Below are 19,712 nucleotides of genomic sequence, written 5' to 3'. Positions count from 1 at the left end.
CCCTGTGGAACCTGTAACTGTGACCTTATTCGGAAAAAGGGTCTTTGCAGATGTGATTAAGGACCTTGAGGTGAGGTCATCCTGGCTTATCTGGGTGGGCCCTAAATCCAGTGACGAATGTCCTTATAAGAGAAAAGCAGAGGTAGACTTGAGACACCCAGAGAAGACCTTGTGAAGACAGGCAGAGATTAGAGTCCTGTGGCCACAGGCAAAACCGCACTGGGAGCCACTAGAAGCAGGAAGAGGCAAAGAAGTCTTCTCCCTCTGAAGCTCTAGAGGGAGCAAGTCCTTGCTGACACCTTGATTTCAGACTTCGGCTTCCAGAACTGTGAGAGAATACATTTCTGCTGTTTTAAGCAACCCAGTGTGTGACAATTCATTGTGGCAGCCCCAGGAAACTAACACAACCCTCCTAGCAGCCCTCCGAGGAAGTACCTTCCTTGTCCCATTTTATAGCTGGGAGACTGAGGAACAGAGACTCGAAGTCACCAGCCTGAGGTCACACAGCAAGAAAGTGGTAGAGGCAGGGTTCAAAGCCATCACCATGCCACAGCCTCCTGAAGACTGAGCAGGACCTCCCTTTACAACCGCACCTGAGGGACCACAGGTCTAAACAGGAAAGGGTCAACCTCTGTCTTCCAGGGCCACCAGTCAACTCAACTAGGCCAGACCCACAAAAGGAGACTCCGGAAGAGAGATGGCCACTCCAGGAGAAGACTGAGAGGTGTTAGGCCTCGGGGGACAAAATGGGGCAGCAAATAGGGTCCTGGCCTGTCATTTGGGGAGGTGGGGACCCCTCACAGCCTTTCGCCAGATGACCAAAGGCATCTACAGAAGTTTGGGGACCACTGGATTAAACAGAGTTAAACTCTCTCTCCCTTTCTTCCTCCATCCCTCTCTTCCCCACAGCTTTATCCCTGACTTTCTCTCTCCCTCTGTCTTTCTTATTCTATCATTTAATCTTATTTAGTGTTTGAACAGGTAACTGAAGCCCATGGTACAAAAAATAGAAGATTCCAAAGGGAATAAATTGCAAAGTCAACCTCCCTTCCTCTGCATCCCCAGCCTCTTGGTCCCCGTCCCCAGAGGCAGCCACTGATGCAAGTTTCTTGTATCTGCTTTCAGAAATGTATGCATATACCAGGAAATACCTACGTGCATATACTGATATATGTTCCACTTTACGCAAATGTTAGCACACTGTACACATCCTTCTACACCTTGCTTATTCGCGACCTAACAGTGTATTCTAGTGGTTGATCCCAGTTGGTACATAAAAAACAGCCTTGCTCCTGTTAATGGCCGGGTAGTATTCTGTGATGCATATGAACCTTGATTCACTGAAACAGCCTCTGTTGATGGACCTTCAGGACGTTCAGCCTGCGGCTGTTTGCTGTTCTAAACAATGCCACAGGAGAGACCTTGCACGTACGTTCTATCTGGCAAATTTAACTGATGTGCATACACCTCGCCTCCCCTGCCTGCCCCTGGACTCCCACCTGCCCTCTGTCCCAGGTAATGCTTTGTGGGTATCTCTGACCCTCTGGATCCTTCCCTGGATCTGATCAACTCCATCCCAGTCCCCATAAGCATCTCTCTTTTTGTCTGTCTGCTTCAGCCTCTCTAGATCTCTCTACCTCTCTTTCCTTCTGTCTTCATCTTCATCACTCTGTCTCTATGTCTCTTTGTTTTCCTCCTTACCAGTGTCCCTCCTCCTCCTCCTCTCCTCCCACCCCTTCTCATTTCCTTCCTTCTACCCCAACTCATCCCCACCTCTCTGTCGCCCCCTACAGGGTGAAGCTGGCTCAACACATATCCCCACCTCAGAGCCACCTGGCTGGGCTCTCCCATCCCCTGCAGCCCTGGTGGAGAAGCCACCATCTGCTCCTCCAAGCCCTGATGCCCGCCCTCCAGGACATTCCCCCCCTTTCTTTCTCTGTACCAGCAGGATTGGGCCCTGGGACGCGCCGATGCTCCTGGGGGTGATACTGGTTTTGCAGCAGGAGCCGTGGGAGCTAGACTTGCACAGGTTGCATGTAGTTCTTGGGCTGCACAGAGCCTCATCCTCCTGTTCTTGCCCTCCCTGCTCAGCAAATAGAGCAACCAGTCAGTGTCAACCCTGAGCTGAGGACAAATAATAAACAAACCCACCCAAGGCCCTGCCCTGGTGAGGTTGACATTCTCACCGGGTGACACAGTTCATGACCCAGTGAACATACCCATGTACTCACAGGTATTTACAAACCACACTCAGTTCAAGAAAGAAAGAACAGGGTGTGGCAGGGGGTGGGAAATTGACCTGGTGGGGGAGGGCCCTAGTTGCTTTATATGAACCAATAGGGAACAATCACCGAGATGTATTGTTAGGTAGAATAAAGCAGGAAGGGTGTGTGCCTTATGAAGAGATGACATCTGAATGGAGATGAAGGCATCCATTGGAGGCGTGGAGTGGAAGGCCTTGTAGGCAGAAGGGGCAGCATGTGCAAAGGTCCTGAGGTGAGAAGGAAGTTGGAGGGTCAAGACCCAGCAAAAATATGGGACTCACAGTGGGTGAGGAGGAAAGCGTGGGCCACCTCAAGTACACTGTGGGGAGGAGAAGATAGCCCCATTTTATAGACTAAGCTTTGGAAAGAAGGAAAGTCCTTTGCCCAAGGACACACGGAGTAAGGGTGAGGACTGCTGAGCTCAGGCAGCCTGCAGCTCCTCACCACCAAGATCCCAGATCTGCACCAGCATCACCTCGCGGGTGGGCGCAGGGGTGTGGAGCCCAGAAGCCTGCATTTAACAAGCCCTCCAGAGGATTCCAACACACGGTCCGTTTTTGTTTTTTTGTTTTTTTCCTGTTCTAACACACAAACTTGAGAACCACTGAACCAGGCTCTCCTGCCTCCCCCAATTTTGCTCTTGCCCTGTGAGGGATCCCTGTCCATTGTGGGTTGACTGATGGTCCCCCCAAAAGATATGTTCACATCCTAATCCCCAGAACCTGTGAGTGCTACCTCTTTTGGAAAGAGGGTCTTTGTAGCTATAATTAGGTTGGGGACCTTGAGACGAGAAGATCATCCTGGATTATCTGGAAGAGCCCTAAATTCAATGTGTCCTTATAAGAGTCCACCAAGCGTGTGCTAATTCGTCACAGCAGCCATAGGAGATGAATCCACTGTGCGATGGGGCAGACCGAGCAGCAGACTCCAGCCTGACTTCCCACCTCGGGCAGAAGACTGAGCCCACCCAGGCTTCCCTGTCACCGTGCCCGGCACTGGCTTCATCCTGTCATTTTCCCGAGAGCTCTGAGTCTTCTTATAAGTGGAATTCAGAGCTGCTGGGATGTAAAGAGAGGAGCAGGGGTGGGGTTGAGGTGCACTGGGACCAACTCGATGACTTAGAAATGGGGCTGCAAACTAGAATCTTATCTGGGTGGGGGGGGGCGGTCTGAGGAGCCGGGAAGGGTTTCAGGGAGAGCAGAGCCATGGTCAGATGGTTGCTGAAAAGGATCATGATGCTGGGAGTTGGACACTAGCATGAGGAGCTTGGACCCTAACCTGGGCCACCCTCCCCTCCCTGGGGATGCAGACTCTGGGGCCAGACAGCGGGGGTTCAAATCGCAGCTCTGCCACTTTCTGGCTGTGTGACCTTGGGCAGGACACGTCACCTCTCTGTGCCTCAGTTTCTTCATCTGTGAAATAGGTTTAATGATAATACCTACCTTAGAGGGTGCATTTGATTAACAGACATAGAGCACATAGTGCCAGGCACACAGTAAGTGGTCCATTATTGCTATTGTTTGTTTTGTTTTTTGTTTTTTTTTTTTTTTTTTGTTTTGTTTTGTTTTGTTTTGTTGCGGCTTGTGGGATCTTTGTTTCGCAACCAGGGATTGAACCCCGGCCCTCGGCAGTGAGAGCTCGGAGTCCTAACCGCTGGACTGCCAGGGAATTCCCATCACCCCTTTAGATGTCCAGTACTGACACCTGAGATAGAATACTTGATTTCCGGCCCACTCTTCGCCCTCAATCTGTTCTGACCTCGTTTTCCCCTCTCTGCAAATGGTGCCACCTTCTTCTGCGCATTGCTCAACCCTCAAGTCTAATCAAGCCTTTCCTCTCTGTCAAATCAGCAAAGATATTAAATCTGTCCTCGACCAGTCACTCTATGGCCCCACCCTGGTCCTGCCCACTCCCATCTTCTTCCCCATTGTTTCCTTGCCCCCTCCCTGCCCTCACTCAGCCAGAGGTCAATTCATCACTTCCCAGCTAAAAACTTCCCCATAGTTTCACTTTGCATTTATTACACTTAGATAAATCCTACAGAGCTGCCCCCCACCCCCATCCTCTCTCTGATCTCATCTCCCCTGCGTTCCCTCCATTCCAGCCACACTGGCCTCCCTCCTGTTCCCCAAACGCACCATGCCTGGTCCCACCTCAGGGCCTTTGCTCTTGCTGTTCCCTCTTCTTCAGGTCTCTGCTCAAATGTCACCTCCTCTGAGAAGCCCTCCCTGACCACCTCAGCTAAAACAGGCTTCCCACCCACTGCTCTTCCCTGTCATCACAACCTTTTTTCACCATCAAAGCATTTCATGCTGCTTGTCAATTAGTTACTTGTTGAACTGTTGAAGCCTGTCCCTCCTTCCACGAGGAAGCCCCATGGGGACAGGAATCTGTCTGTTCTTTCACCATTATATCCCCAATGCAGAGGCCTTGGCCACTGTGGATGCTTAATAAGTATTTGTTAAAAGAATAAAAGGTAGAAAGGGCAATGGGTAGTTATGGATCCTTGTTTTTTTCATATATATTTTTTGTTCACACGAATAGTAGCCTATGAGGCCCACTATTCTAGATCTGGCCTTTTTCACTCAATAGGCTTGTTGCTATTTCCTTGTTTGTACGTGGAAAGAGTTACCATATCCTTTTTGCTTTGTTTCTTATTGAGGTATAATTTACACACAAGAAAATACACCCATTTTAAAGGTACAGTTTGATGAGTTTTGGCAAATGTATACACCCATATAACTACCACCACAATTAAGATAGAACTTTTGGGAACCTCCCTGATGGTCCAGTGGTTACAACTCTGTGCCTCCACTGCAGGGGGCATGGGTTCGATCCCTGGTTGGGGAACTAAGATCCCTCATGCCCTGAGGTGCCACCAAAAAAAATTAAAAATAAAAAAAATAAATACACACACACAAAAGAAAGATAGAGCTTTTTTTCTCACTCCAGAAAGTCCACGCTCCTGCCCCGCAGCCCAGGAAACCACCAACCTGTTTCTCTGGTTCTAGATTCCTGTTGCCTTGTCCAGAATTTTCTAGAAACGGAATCACACAGTGCGTGCTCATTTCTGCGGGGCTTTTGTCACTCTGTGTGAGGATTTTTAGGTTCATCCATGTGGCTGCATGTTTGGCTAGTCATTCCATTTTCTTACTGAGAGCATCCCACAGTGTGGACATAGCACGGCTGGTTTATCCACTCGCCTGTCGACGGGCACTTGGGTGGGCTTGTTCTGGAGTCATCATGGGAAAGCTGCATTGGGTGTGGGTCTTTTGGTGGCCATGGCTAAATCCCCAGGAGTGGGATGGCTTGGTTGTAGGGTGGGAGCATATCTGGTTTTATAAGAGATTGTCAATTTGTTTTCCAAAGTGATCACACCATCGCTCGTACTTTTTAATGTTTCACGACACATGAGAGGTGGCTTGTGGGGAGGCATGCTGTGTTGGTCACCCAGGCCTTGGCCCTTCTGCAAAACAGCCTTTTAGAGCTTGAGTCCCCACACTGGGACCTTTACCGCTCAGAAGGTGGAGAAAGGAGACGTTTGAGATCTAATGTTGAAGACACTTGGCTTTGTATGGCCCTGGTTGTGCCCCTGGATCCCTCAGATTTAAGTAAAAATGTTTCTCATAGTATGGAATGATGGGGTGGGTGCTTCTAAAATTTTAGATTCTGGGGCCCAGAGGGACTGAATTAGACTCCTGGGAGTGGGGCTTGGAAATACACATTTAAAATAAGCTCCCTGGGTGAATCTAATGAGCCCTAAAGTTTGGGAACCACTGAGTATGGGGATATGGGTGAGAGGGAAGGGCATTCTGTGTGGAAAGAACTTTCTGAGCAAAGTCCCTAAGATGGGATAGAACAGGGAGCAGAAATCCAGGGTCTCTAATGCTGGCGAAGAGCTGGGATTTTTATCCTGCACTGGGTAGCCATGGCGGGTTTAAGAGGGGGAGTGACTGGCTGGGTTTAACCTTTCGTGAGACCCCTCTGGCTGTGGCGTGTGTGTGTGTGCGCGTGTGTGCGCGTGTGTGTGCGTGCGCGTGTGTGCGTGTGTGTGCGTGCGCGTGTGCGTGCGCGTGTGTGTGCGTGTGTGCGTGTGTGCGCGTGTGTGCGTGCGTGCGCGTGTGTGCGTGCGCGTGTGTGCGTGCGTGTGTGTGCGTGCGCGTGTGCGTGTGTGTGCGCGTGTGTGTGCGTGTGCGTGTGTGTGCGTGCGCGTGTGCGTGTGTGTGCGCGTGTGTGCGTGTGTGCGTGTGTGTGCGTGCGCGTGTGTGTGTGTGCGTGTGTGTGTGTAAGAGAAGGGGGTGAGGACCCTAGGAGGGAGATAACGTGGACACCATGGCAGGAGGGGAGCAGACAGAGGAGGGGTGTTGATCCCCATTCTATAGACTTGCTGCGCTTTTTTTTAGGTTTCTGGCTCCGAGCCACTCCCTGCCCTGGATTCTGACCAGGGGACAGCTCTGAGTCCACTAGACAGACACTCCTTCTCTCTCTGTCCTTTCCTCCTCCTCCTTCCCCTCTTTTCCCCCTCCCCCCCCCCTCCTCCTCATCCTCCTCCTCCAATGAAGACAGGTGGGCAGGCAGCCAGACAAGGGTGTGGGTTTGTGTGCTTGTAGTGGCCAAGGGAGTATTTCCGGTTGTGCGTGTGTTGTGGGCTCTGCGAGTGTTTGTCTGGAAATTTCCTGGAGACTTCCAGGTGCAGCGGGGCTATTGCACATTAGTTGGTTTGCCCGCTTCCATGGGCCCTCCCTCCTCCCAGGGCCCTGGCTAATTCCCAAGTTTCCCAGGACAGGTCACTTCACCTCTCTTGCCTCAGTTCCCCAATCTGTCAGTGGAGGTACTATTACCAGTTCCCACCTCCCAGGATTGTAAGATTTAATGAGTTAAAGACAGACAATAAATGTAACCATTTTCTCCTGTCTGTTTCTGTGTTGAGCCAGTGTTTCTCTCTAGGGGCAGTTTGAATCTGAATCCCTGTTTATCTCACTGAGACTCTGTGCCAACTTGCCACATACCAGCTGTGCAACCTTGGGTGAGTTACTAGACCTCTCTGAGTCTCAGTTTCCTCAAGCATCATCATTCCGGTGTGAGCTCAATCCTGTATGTCTGCAGTATGTGTCTCTCAGGGTCTTGCGGGAATCTGAGGCAGGAAGCACCCGTGGAAGCATATGGGGTTATCTGGGGCAGTATGGGACCAGGCCTGTGAGGTGGGACTCTGTTTCCTCATCCGTGAAATGGGGATAACAACAGTTCCCCACTCAGGGTTGGTGTGCAGGCGGATGCTGGAGCGCTTGGGCTGGCATGCAGCTCCACACACGTTCTCTGTTCTTTCTTTTACCTATAAAATGCCCACAATAGTAGCACCTACGTCGTTAGAGGATGAAATGAATTTGTAAGCGCTTAGGACAGCACCTAGCAAGCAGAAAGCGCTCACTGTGGCACTTGTTACTGGTAACCTGTGTGGGACTCTGAGCCTGTGCTTACCGGGGCCGGGTGTGGGATGTGGCACGGGCAGAAAGTGGCTGTGGGCATCTGGCCCTACAGGTTCCCCTGCCACCCCACTTCCTCCACACCCCGACCTCCTGCCCCTACCATCACTCCAGCCTTCACTCCAAACTCCCTATGACCTCCGAGGGAGAAGGATTTGGCAGCTGTGCCACCTGCCCCAGCCCCAGGAAGGGATGCAAGGCACCCTGATACCCAGGAGGGGTTGCTGCTTCCCTCTCTGGCGCTATCTCAGTGTCTCCCTGATGTTCCCCATCTCAGGCTCCAGGTCTCTCTCTGACCTCCACTGCACCCCCACTATGTTTCCAGAACAGGAAATGTCAGGTCCCAAGGTTGTGTCCCATGTCAGGGCAGAGGAGGAACCGGCAGAGGCAGGATCTACCCTCTCACCCCCCACCCCTTACTGCCTAGCTGAGGGAGGTGGGAAGAGGGGGGCTTCATTAATTAACCTCTAATCCTGCCATGCGCGATCTTTTTTTTTTTTTTTATAATGAGAGCCTCTGGGAACTACAGTTTTGTCTTTTATTTTATTTTATTTATTTATTTATTATTTATGGCTGTGTTGGGTCTTCGTTTCTGTGCGAGGGCTTTCTCTAGTTGTGGCAAGTGGGGGCCACTCTTCATCGCGGTGCGCGGGCCTCTCATTATCGTGGCCTCTCTTGTTGCGGAGCACAGGCTCCAGAAGCGCAGGCTCAGTAATTGTGGCTCACGGGCCTAGTTGCTCCGCGGCATATGGGATCTTCCCAGACCAGGGCTCGAACCCGTGTCCCCTGCATTAGCAGGCAGATTCTCAACCACTGCGCCACCAGGGAAGCCCGCCATGCGGGATCTTAAAGAGGTGGATGTGCCCCGGAGCCCTGGCATTAGCGCCTTGGTCCCACCCCTCTCCCAGGGCTGGTGTCTGGGTTCTCAGTTTCCCTGGGGAAACTGGGGCAGGAGGCTTGGGAAACGGAGTAGGACCGGGACCCGGACTTCTGCAGTCTGGGAAAAGGAGGCGCTGTGACCTCGACTGCTGGATCTGAGGGAGGAGGGCCTGGGGCCCCAGATCCTTCCCCCAACACACCCTTCGTTTAAATGCCAGCCGAGGCGTTCCGCCCTCTCCCGCCCTGGGTTAACCCCGAGCCCTGCAGAGGAGCCGGGACAGTTGCCCAGACCCGACGGATGGAGGAGGTGCGGGAAGGACCGGCGCTCGGTGGCGGGATGGAGGAACCCGCGAGCCCCCAGGAGCCGCCGTCGCCCGCGGCTCCCGAGACCCCCGGGCTCCCCGCGCCTGAGCAGCCGACCGAGGCCTACGCACAGCAGCTGCTGCTACAGGAGTGGGCGCCGCCGGGCGGGAGCCTGGAGCTGCCCCCGCGCCTCACCTGGAAGCTGCTCTTCCTGCAGCGGCCGCTCTACCGCAACCTGCTCCGCTCTCCCAACCCCGAAGGTGCGGGACAGAAGTCCGCGCGGGGCTGGAGACATCTCCGTCTTCTTCCCCCAGGCTCGCTCACCCAGACCGTCTGTCTCTTCTTCTTTCCGTCTGTTTGCTTGTCTCTCTACTCTGTTTCTCCGTCTTTGTCTATTAGTGTCCCTCTGTCTTTTTATTCCTCTACATCCGTCTCTGTCCCTTTTTGTCATTGTGCCTCTCTCTGTCTCCTTGTGTCTCTTTGTCCCACCTGCATCTCTGTTTCTTTCTACGTCATGTGTCTCCGTCTATCTCTCCCTGTGTTTCTTTGTCTCACCCTGTATCTCTCCCTCCCTCCCTCCGCCCATATTCTATCTTTTTCTTGGTGCCTCTCTCTCTGCCCCTCTGTCTCACCACAACGCCCTCCCTCTCCGAGCATTGTCCCTCTGCCCCCAGGACATTCTCAGGGCTCTCCCAGGGCCATGACTCACCACTCACCCCTGCCTGGCTGGTCTGGTCTGGCAGCAGGGCACTGATTCCTGCTCTTCCAGCCCGCCCTGGGGTTAGAAACTGGGGAGCATTCGGAAGAGGGGCAGCTTCAGCGCGCCTGAGGTTCTGCTTCCCTGCGCATTTCAGGCATCAACGTTTATGAGCCAGCGCCCCCTACTGGTCCCACGCAGCAACCCCTGGAGACTCTGGGTAAGCGCTTCGTGGCTAGCCCGGTGCTGAGGGGGTGGCCCTGGAGAATGGGCACATTCTAATCCTTTGCTCGTCCACCCGCCAGGCAATTTCCGCGGCTGGGACATTAAGACGGAGAAGCTCCAGCAGGACCTCAGGTGAGTGGCCAGGACCCACGCTGGCCTGCCTGTGATTCCTTGTTCCGGCCTTCCTCGCTGTGGGACCTGGAGAAACGGTCTTTGCCTCTCTGGGCCTTAGTCTCCTGCTCTGTAAACAGGGTTAGTCATAAGAGCGTGCCCATAAAACACACGCCATAGGGTCTGGCTGGGAGTAGCCTGCACATAGTAGGTGTTAAATAAATAAGAGTTAATATCGTTCCTATGCTCAGCCTCTTTCCATGGGACGGGGAGGGTCACCCAGGCCACCAGCTATCTGCCATTAAACCAGGCCCTGCTTCTGAACGGTGGGTGGGATGGTGCAACTCAGAGGCTCAGAGTCACAGGCACCTGGGTTGGGATCCCAGCTCTGCCACTTCTTTGCTGCTCGATCTTGACAAGTCACTTCCCTTTGTGAGCCTCGGTTTCCCCATCTGCAACACGGGGCTCAGGATGCATTACCCTCAGAGGAGTTCATGGGAACTGAGACCGTGAGGTAGGCTGAGTGAGCTCTCAGTGCCCTTATGCCGGTGCCCTTGACATCACTTCCAGGGTGCAATGGTCAGGCTGTCCTGCTTGCTGGGACCAGGCTGACCTGGGAGAATCCCGGCAGATGGCAGACTCCACCTCCCCCGTGCTGTCTCTCACAGCTGGACCGTGAAGCAGCAGGATGTGGACCTTCTGGCGGAGGGCTTGTGGGAGGAGCTGCTTGATGTTGAGCGGCCACACATCACGGTCATGGACTGGTATGTGCCTCCGCCCCACCAGCCTGCCCAGCCAGCTCGCACACAGGGCCTCCCCGAAGCGCAAGCCTCACGCCATCCTCCCAGAGACCCTCCTGCCACTGCAGGACCCAGCCCTGCCCACCTCTGTGGCCCCTTCTCTCTGAGTCTTTCCGTTCTTTCAGTGTGCCAGCCCAGAGGCTGTTTCTTCTTCCTTGGGTGCTGACCACCCTCTTTTCTCGAGGCGAAGTCCCCTCTCTCCTTCAGGAGTCGGTACATGTGGCTCCACCAGGAAGCCTTCCCCTGGCCGCCCCCAGGTTGGGTCACATGCATTATCCTCCAGTGGCCCAGATTTCCCCCATCCCGGCGCTGACCATTCCTGTTTGTCACTGCCCGATGACATGCCCACCTCCCCCACTGGACCATGAATCCCATGAGGGCGGGGTGTGGGGCTGTCTTGGTCACTGCTGTGGTGCCAGCACCACCCAGCCCTGGCACACAAAGCGGGTGCCAGTGAGTGTGTGTTGACTGGCGACTGAGGCAGCGTTTGGGGCTGGGAGGTAGGGGCAGTGGAGGCAGCTGAAGGCCTGGCCCCCACCCCCAGGTATGAGGACAGCCGACTGGACGTGTGTGTGTATGAGCTGCACGTCTGGCTGCTGGCAGCTGACCACCGCACAGTCATCGCCCAGCACCACGTGGCCCCCCAGACCTCTGGGAGAGGCCCCCCCGGCCACTGGGTCCAGGTGAGACTCCCTAACCCGTCTGCCACCCGCACACATGCTTTCGTGTCCCAAGACCTCACAGAGGGAGGAGAGCAACGTTTATGGGTCCCTCATAAGAACTTCTTCGTGACCCCGGTGCTGCCCCAGGTGTCCCACGTATTCCGCCAGTACGGTCCTGGCGTCCGCTTTGTCCGCTTCCTGCACAAGACCAAGAACCGGATGGAGCGCGGTGGGCTGCTGCGGACGAGGGTGACCAACTCCTCCGTGTCTGTGCAGTTCAGGGAGTGATTGGCTGGCTCCGGGCCCGTTCTGACCCCTCGTCACATCCATCCACCCCTTGACACCTCCCTGAGCCCTTAGCATCTTCTTGTTCCTTTATCACTTCTGGCGTCTTAGCATCTCTCTGACCCCATAGCAGCTCCCTGACCCTTAGAAGTCCCTAACCCTTAGCACCTCCTTGACCCTTAAGCTTCCCCATGTTCCCTGAGCGCCTCCCTGCTCCCTCTAAACCTTCATGACCCCTCAGCTGCTCCTGGATCACGTGCCACCTCCTATGCCCCCGTAATCCTGCCTGACCCTTGGTTTCTCATTTGACATCTTCACACATCTTTGAATGTCTGACTCTCTGGCATTTTCCATGAGGGCAGTGGCCACTTCTTCCTGAGTCAGTGCTTGACAGATAGTAGGGGCTCAATAAATCTTTGCTGACTGAATGAATAAATACATGTGCCCAAGGATGCTGATTATTTCTGTGGTGTTTGATCCTTAGAACTTCACCAAGGGACTTCCCGGGCGGTCCCGTGTTTAAGACTCTGTGCTTCCACTGCAGGGGGCGCAGGTTCGAGCCCTGGTAGGGGAACTAAGATACCGCATACCGTGCGTGGTGGCCAGAAAAAAAAAAAAAAAAACTTCACTGCGTTCATTTCCCACTTTCCAACTTCCACATCCTCTAATCCTTGATCCTCCAGTACCTCCCTTGACCTCTGATCTCTTCACGTATCCCCAATTTATGGCCTCGTAGCCTCTCCACTTACCTCTTCTCCCATGTCTCTTAACTCAGAATCCCCCCAGATTCCCTTCCTCCTCCAATCCCAAGTTATCATCCCCCAGAGCTGTCCCCCTACTTCTTCTCCCCCCAAGACCCCTCATTTCTCTTCTCTCACTCCTCCAGAGCCCCCAAACCCAGGTACCCATCAAGGGCCCTTATCCTTGGGAGTAGTAAATTGCAAATTCGAATTTTCAAAAATATACAAATTAGAACTAAAGTGTTCTCCATGTGTTGGGTAGAGGGGCACTGAAAGCACTTCACAACCCATAAGTCCTGGGCTGTGGCCAGATTGCAAAACAGACCCTGGCCCTAGCCTGGAGCAGTGTCCTTGAAGGCCTCCTACTGTCCTATTCATAAATTCTGAGGGAGTCTGGAGGTCCCAGCAGGCCTGAACAGCTGGGGGGCATTCAGAGAAGGGCTATCCACCAAAAAGTGTGGGAAGCATTTCAATGTTTAACAATCAACCGGCAGTACCATGGCATGTCACCCAGATGTCCTGTGTGTGGGGGGGTGTGTCCACACCTAAATCCATGTCAGAATCTACGGGTGTGTCCCCATTCACGGCATTGTCCCAAGTATGGGCTGATCCAGGCCTGACCACCCTGCTCTCTCCTCCATCCCGACCCGCATCTGCATGGGCTTGGGTCCCAGGCACAAATAGATGGCAGACAGGGACAAGTTCATAACAGCTGTATTACAGGGAAGGCAGGGCGGTGGAGGCAGGCGATGAGCTCTCTTCTGGGTCTTGCGGACTTCAGCAGACCCCACGGACAAGGCCAGGTGAGGGGCTCAGCACTTTGCGGGGGATGGAGATGAGGAACTGCTAAGGTATCAGTAGCACCTGCCACAGAATCAAAAATTATTACCAGGGGGTGCCAGGTGGGAGGGGTTCTAAGAAGCCTGAGATGGGGGGGGGGGTCCCGGGCTGGACTCCAAGTTCAGGAGCTAGGCATCCTGGCCTGGGAGTTTGGGGCTGGGGGCTCTTGGAGTTCTTGGGGGTAGAGGGATAGGTGGGGTGGTTTTAGAGGGAGCCCTGGCTACATTTAGGGCCCCCGGGTCTGTGAGCTTGGATATGTGAGTCCAGGGTGGGCTCAGGGGCCTCCAAAGTTGGGTCTGGGGGCTTCAGAACCTTAACAGGGGCTCTGGAACTGGTTTCTGGGGCCAAGGCTGATCTAGAGGGTCTAGGAGGGTGGAGCATGAGGGCTAGATAGGGTATTCCTAGAATTGGGTCTGGGGTCTTGAGGTCTGGGTCAGGTTTGGAATCTGGGAGTCCCAGAGTTGGGTCTGAGAGCTCTGGGATCTGAGGTTGGAGAAGGTGCTCCCAGAATGGAGGCTGGATTACTGGGTCAGCTTCTGAGCCTGGGAATCCCAGAGTTGGGTCTGGGAGATCCAAGGGGCATGGGCTTGGGGGAGGGGGCGTGGGTGAGGAGAAGGGGGACCTCCGGGACTGGTTCTAAGGACGCCCAATTTGGGTTAGAGGCTCAGCGGTCTGGATGATGGGGCTGGAGCCCGGGTGCTCGGCTGGGAGCTAGGCAGGTGGATGTGCGGACTGGAGGGCCGGGTCCCTACGGGCGCCGGCCAGCGGGCGGGCACCTGCAGTAGAGCGAGGAGATGGAGTTGGACCAGTCCCCGAAGATGCCGCGGCGGTACTCTTCCAGGCGCGGGTAGGTGCCGGACGAGAATTTGCGCGTCTTGCCGGACTTGCCGCGAGAGGACCACACGACGAGCTCGCAGCGCTGGCCCACCACGAGGGACGAGATGACGTTATTCCAGCCAGAGGGCAGGTAGGGCAGGTCGGTGCCCGGCTGCACCGACAGCTCGGCGCCGCCGCAGCAGCGCTCGTAGTAGGGGTCGCTCTTGTCGTAGAGCTTGGCGCACGTGCGCGTCCCGTTGGCGTTCTTGAGGTCGGCGGGCTCCGGGCAGGCGCCTCGGACGCCGGGGACGGCCGCCAGGGCCAAGCCCAACAGCAGTGAGCACAGAGGGGACATGTTGACAGTGCAGGGCAGCGGCCTCCCGCCCTTTTATGATCCTGACCCGTGGGAAAGGAAAAGCTGCAAGATAAGGACTTAGGGAGGGAAGAGGAGGGCGCTTAGGAGCGGGGAGTCTTCCCAACCTAGGTCGGAAACCCACAACAGATGAATACAAGACGGACTTATTTGCATAAAACTCAGCAGCTTAAGACTTAATGTGGCAAATGACAGGACCAGTGGCTTGTAATACAGAGGGTAGCATAGGGTTAATAGTTATAGGGAGGAGGAGCTCTTAAAAATTGACAAGGAATGGACAACCCCCTTCCAAATACCAAGAGGCCCAAAGAGGGGGAGGGGAGCTGGGCCTCCACGCTGGGCAGGTCCCCTTCCCGGGAGGCAGGCCCTTGGGAATGGAGAAGCTGGAGAAAAGGAGAGAGAGACCCTGGAGGGGAAGGAAGAGGGGGGAGAGAGGAGATGGGGAGGGAGACCCCCCCCCACCTCCCCAGGAGCAGGAGATCTTCCTAACCAATCTTAAGATATTAGACATATTTGCATAACAAAAACCATTGCAAGGCAATGTACAAAAGGCTTGGGGAAAATTCTGCAACACTTGGGACAGCCTAGAATTAGTAGCTATAATATATAAAGAGGGCTTATAAATTGACAAGGAGATATCAAACAACCCTGCCCCCAGTCCCCACTCCAAGAAGAACAAGCCAAGGAGGGGGAGAGAGAAGGAAGAAGAGGCTGCCTCCCCCCCCACCACCCCACTGCCCAGCATTCCCACTCCCAAGGAGCTAGGAGATTTTCTTAACCAAGATTGGAAATCTTGCATCTATAATATAAACAAAGGACCTGTTGAACTGTATAAAACTTAAACCTTTTGTATAGCAACAAACAAATAAAAACCTAATCTGGGGGAAACTAGACAATTTTTGTAACATGACTGCTTACTAATCAGCAAGCTGAAATGGCACAAGCCAAAGGCAAAATTAAGGAGCTGCACAGGAAGGTTAGGGAGGCTGGGACCTCAGGGAGAGACAGGGCCCCTGGCATCTGGGAGTCTGGCCAAGGCTCTTCAGAGGCTCTTTGGAGTTCCTGGCCTCCCACCAGACAGGAACAGGGTCAGGTGTGTGGATGAACTGATCAGACAGACAGTGGTTCAAGTCTGTGGCTCTGTGGGTGAGTCCAAGTCTGGGCCTCAGTTTCCTCATCTGTAAAATGGGTGATATTTCTTCCTACACTATAGGATTGTTGTGAAGATTACAAGAGATAATAGAAAGTATGGGGGCTGAAGGAACAGCCTGTGAAGCCAGGCTGCCTGGAGCCAGATTCCAGCTCCTCCACAAGCTTTCACACATGATTCCACCTCAGGGCCTCATGGAGACAAGGACAGTATCCACCTCAGGATGCTGGGGTAAGGAGTAAATGAATTAATCCACATAACAGTACTTAGAGTAGGGCCCTTGCTAAATGCCATATGAGCATTTGCCATATTCTTATTGTGAAAGCCTTTAGCACGGTGCCTGGCACACGATAAAGGCTCAATAAACACACACCAGCACAACGCGACACCGACAACAATCTGCTATTATGCATGGCCACCCAGCTAACACTGCTCCCTCCTGGTCCCCCAGATGCTGTCTTCCGCCTTGATCAGGGTAATGCAATGGTTACGAGCCAAAGGCTGGAAACACTTGGAACTAGGTTCAGATTTTGACTCTTGTCACCTTGCTGAGTGACCTCGGGCAAGTGAACTCACCTCTCTGAACTTTTCTTCCTACCTTCAATGGAATAATAGAAAATGATAATAGAAAATGATAATTAAAAATTACTATGTAATTTATAACTAATAGAATATTATTCAAAAACATTAGGAACAATTCACATAATTATTTATAAATATAATATAAATACTTAATTGTGATATTGAATAAATACAACAGTATAAATATAAATATAGTTATATTTATAAATGACAGTATCAATATAATATAAAAACAGTATAACTATAAAGCATGAAGTACAGTGCCTGGCACATGGTATGTGCACAATTAACAGGAGCTATTAGAACTATACCTTTTTTTTTTTTTTTTGGCCGCACTGCATGGCGTGCGGGATCTTAGTTCCTTGAACCAGGGATCAAACCCACACGCCCTGCAGTGGAAGCTCGGAGTATTAACCACTGGACTGCCAGGGAAGTCCCTAGAACTATTCTTATAATGATTCTGAGACCCTGGACTCTGGCCTGGCCCTGCCCCAGACCAAATCTGGATCCTTCTCTCTCCTTTCTTCTCATGACTGTGAAATCTTATCTCCAGCTGCTAACTTCCCAGCGGGCCTCCTTAACCTCAGGGACACAGAGTCCCCTCCCTCCCAGCTGTGCAAGGGCCACCAGACTTGGGGATGGACACAATCACCTAGAGCCCCAGCCACCCAGGAGGGCCATGAGCTTCAGACACAGAGAGCAACATGGAATGGTGAGGAGACCCTGACATGGAGGCAGACCAGGGACAGGAACGCAGGACCCACTGAGCCACAGCACACAGCCAGCGTCAGAGAGAACCCACGGAGATCTGGGGCATGGGTACAGCATCCGCAGTCCAGAGACACACACGTGGGTTCGGGGGGGTGGGTAGGGACACCCCTTCACACAGTCAGCCACTGATGGTCACTGATTCTCACTGGTGGATCCTAGAGGATTACAGCAAGTGTAGACACATGCTTGATACCACAGTGCCAGAGAAACACGGTCCCAGACAATATCCTGCCAACAGAATCACACGCCCACCATCATCAACAGAACCCCAGTTCTCAACCGCTCCCACCCTACGCCCCATGAAATCTCAAAATCACAAAACTCCATGCACACATCAAACATGCCCACGTGAGCGCCTACCAGGCATCTTCCTCCAGAAACAGTTTCCTCGCTGTTGATAACACATAGTGGACAAATAGTAGAAAAATAAACATCTCCTTATTGCACATTTTTTTTTCTTCAAATGGAAGAATGTCCTGCCCTTGAGAAACCCATGAGCCCTTCAGAAAGTTAGATGGTAAATCAATAATTCGAACACAATGTGAAAAGAGCTATTACAGGGGCGTTGCAAAGGACTCTGGGAATGCAGTGGGAAGAACAGCAGGTGTTTTAAAAAAACATCCACCGATGTATTTTCATTCGTACAATGTGGGGAAAAAAAATCCCCTTTTTAGATCTCACGCCTTGATTTGACATTTTTCATCAGACCATAAAAAAAGGAGGTGGGTATACACTTGAAAGTGCCACTAGAAGAAAAAAGAAAGTTTTTGTCTCAATCAGGGTAGAACCTGAACATAAATAACATTATAGGTGACACATAATTTAAATGAAAATGCTAAATCTGTGCATAAATACAGGAAAATATTCAGATCAGTACTTAAATTTACACTGGATCATTGGAATGAATTACTCTTCTGTAATGACAGGTCACTGGCTGGGATCATTTCTTATTTATTTATTTATTTATTTATTTATTTATTTATTTATGGCTGTGTTGGGTCTTTTTGTTGCTGCTCACAGACTTTCTCTAGTTGCAGAGAGCAGGGGCTACTCTTCATTGCAGTGCGGGGGCTTCTCATTGCAGTGGCTTCTCTTGTTCCGGAGCACGGGCTCTAGAGCGCAGGCTCAGTAGTTGGGGCACGTGGGCTTAGTTGCTCTGCGGCATGTGGGATCTTCCCAGGCCAGGGATGGAACCCATGTCCCCTGCGTTGGCAGGTGGATTCTTAACCACTGCGCCACCAGGGAAGTCCCTGGGATCATTTCTATATAATTCTCAGGGGCTAATACAACCCTCCAAAGCAGCCCTGACTCTGTGGCTTGGAAACAGTGGTTCTCCAGGCATGGTCTCTGGACTAACAGCATCAGCATCCCCTGGGAACTTGTGAGAAGTGCAGATTCTCAGGCCCACCCCAGTTCTATGAATCAGAAACTCTAGAGGTGGGGCCCAAGAGTCTGAGTTTTAAACGCCCTCCTGGTGACTTGATGCTAGAGCTTGAGAACCACTGGGTTAGGGCTTTGGTCTTCTAAGACTTCATATGTCACTGATTGTTTATCACATCTAGAATTTTCTTTATTGATACCTCAATTTGCTCAGCTCCTATAAAGTTTATTTCATATAATTTTCCAAACAAATTAAACAAAATTCCATTAGCAATAGAAAAAGGAACATCTCTTGGGGTCCACGACGGAGCCTCGTAAGACAGTGCCTGGAACCCAGATGCCTGGAATGCACTTGAATCTTCTCCAGCGCAGACACAAAATCAGTCATCGTCTAACTTCAGGACGTGGCTGAAGACCATTTTCTCAGCTACACCTGCTCCAGGTGAGGGGCCTATCTGGAAGGCTCCCTGGGTCCCACGGTCCCCTTGTGGTCTAGGCCAGAGCTACTCAGCCTTCACTGTGCTGCAAATTACTTGGGGGGCGAGGTGGGGTGGGGAGGGTCAAGATACTGATCCCGATTCAGCAGGTCTGGGGTAGGATTTCGTTTCTGCATTTCCTACCAGCTCCCAGGTGATGTCAGGCTGCTGGGGGTCCTTGAGCAAGGCTGACACTCCCATCTGAGACAGATATAGCAATAATTCGGCTCCAAATAGGCAACCTGCCACCAGGAGGGCGTGGCAGGAATTCAGAGGTGATCAAGGCTGCAGGGTGGGGGCCACTGCAGGGGAGTGATTGAAACTGAGAGAGAAAATCCAATGAAATTTCAGAAGGAAGCCTGTGGAGTAAGCGGAGTCTGAACCTCCTAAGGGCTGCAGCAACTTTGACCCGAGATTCCCGGCAGGTGGGCGGTGGAAACCCTAAACTAAATCCCGGGAGGGGGCGGAGTTTCGCGGGCTGCCGGCCGGGATGGGGAGACTGGGCACTCTCGCGAGGTGGCGCCAAAGCACAGAGATTCGTGTAGCGGGCAGGTGAGTGCTGGAGCCTCAGGTTCAAATCCCGACGCTGCCACTTACCTGCTGCGTGAACTAGGGAAGATACTCAACTTCTGTGAACTTCAGTTTCCTCGTGTGTAAAGTGGAGACAATACACACAAAAGCTAGTTACCTCTTCTAGTTTTGAGACTTGTAAGGAACGTTTCCTTTCCTTTTATTTTATTTTTTATACAATTTTAAAAAGTTACACTCCTTTTACAGTTACTATAAAATATTGGCAATATTCCCCGTGTTGTACAATACATCCTTGTAGCCTACTTTTCACCTCCCACTCTCCCACCTCTACATTGCCCCTCCCC

General features: G+C 52.5%; 2 protein-coding genes across 2 annotated transcripts; one reads left to right on the top strand and one right to left on the bottom strand.

The window, feature by feature from the left end:
* The first annotated feature begins 8,875 nt into the window (after positions 1-8,875).
* NCCRP1 (NCCRP1, F-box associated domain containing) lies at positions 8,876-12,161 on the top strand. The gene is made up of 6 exons (XM_059904659.1): positions 8,876-9,189; positions 9,784-9,846; positions 9,932-9,983; positions 10,631-10,726; positions 11,307-11,445; positions 11,572-12,161. Exons 1-6 carry the CDS (start codon positions 8,925-8,927, stop codon positions 11,710-11,712), a joined length of 756 nt encoding a protein of 251 aa, XP_059760642.1. The 5' UTR covers positions 8,876-8,924; the 3' UTR covers positions 11,713-12,161.
* Positions 12,162-14,037: 1,876 nt separating this feature from the next.
* SYCN (syncollin) lies at positions 14,038-14,460 on the bottom strand. The gene has a single exon (XM_059905473.1). It carries the CDS (start codon positions 14,458-14,460, stop codon positions 14,038-14,040), a length of 423 nt encoding a protein of 140 aa, XP_059761456.1.
* Positions 14,461-19,712: the final 5,252 nt, after the last annotated feature.

The sequence above is a fragment of the Balaenoptera ricei genome, chromosome 19 (genome assembly GCF_028023285.1).
Source record: "Balaenoptera ricei isolate mBalRic1 chromosome 19, mBalRic1.hap2, whole genome shotgun sequence".
Lineage (NCBI taxonomy): Eukaryota > Metazoa > Chordata > Mammalia > Artiodactyla > Balaenopteridae > Balaenoptera > Balaenoptera ricei.
The sequence above is the reverse complement of the archived record's forward strand: the minus strand, read 5'-3'. Positions and strand labels throughout refer to the sequence as shown.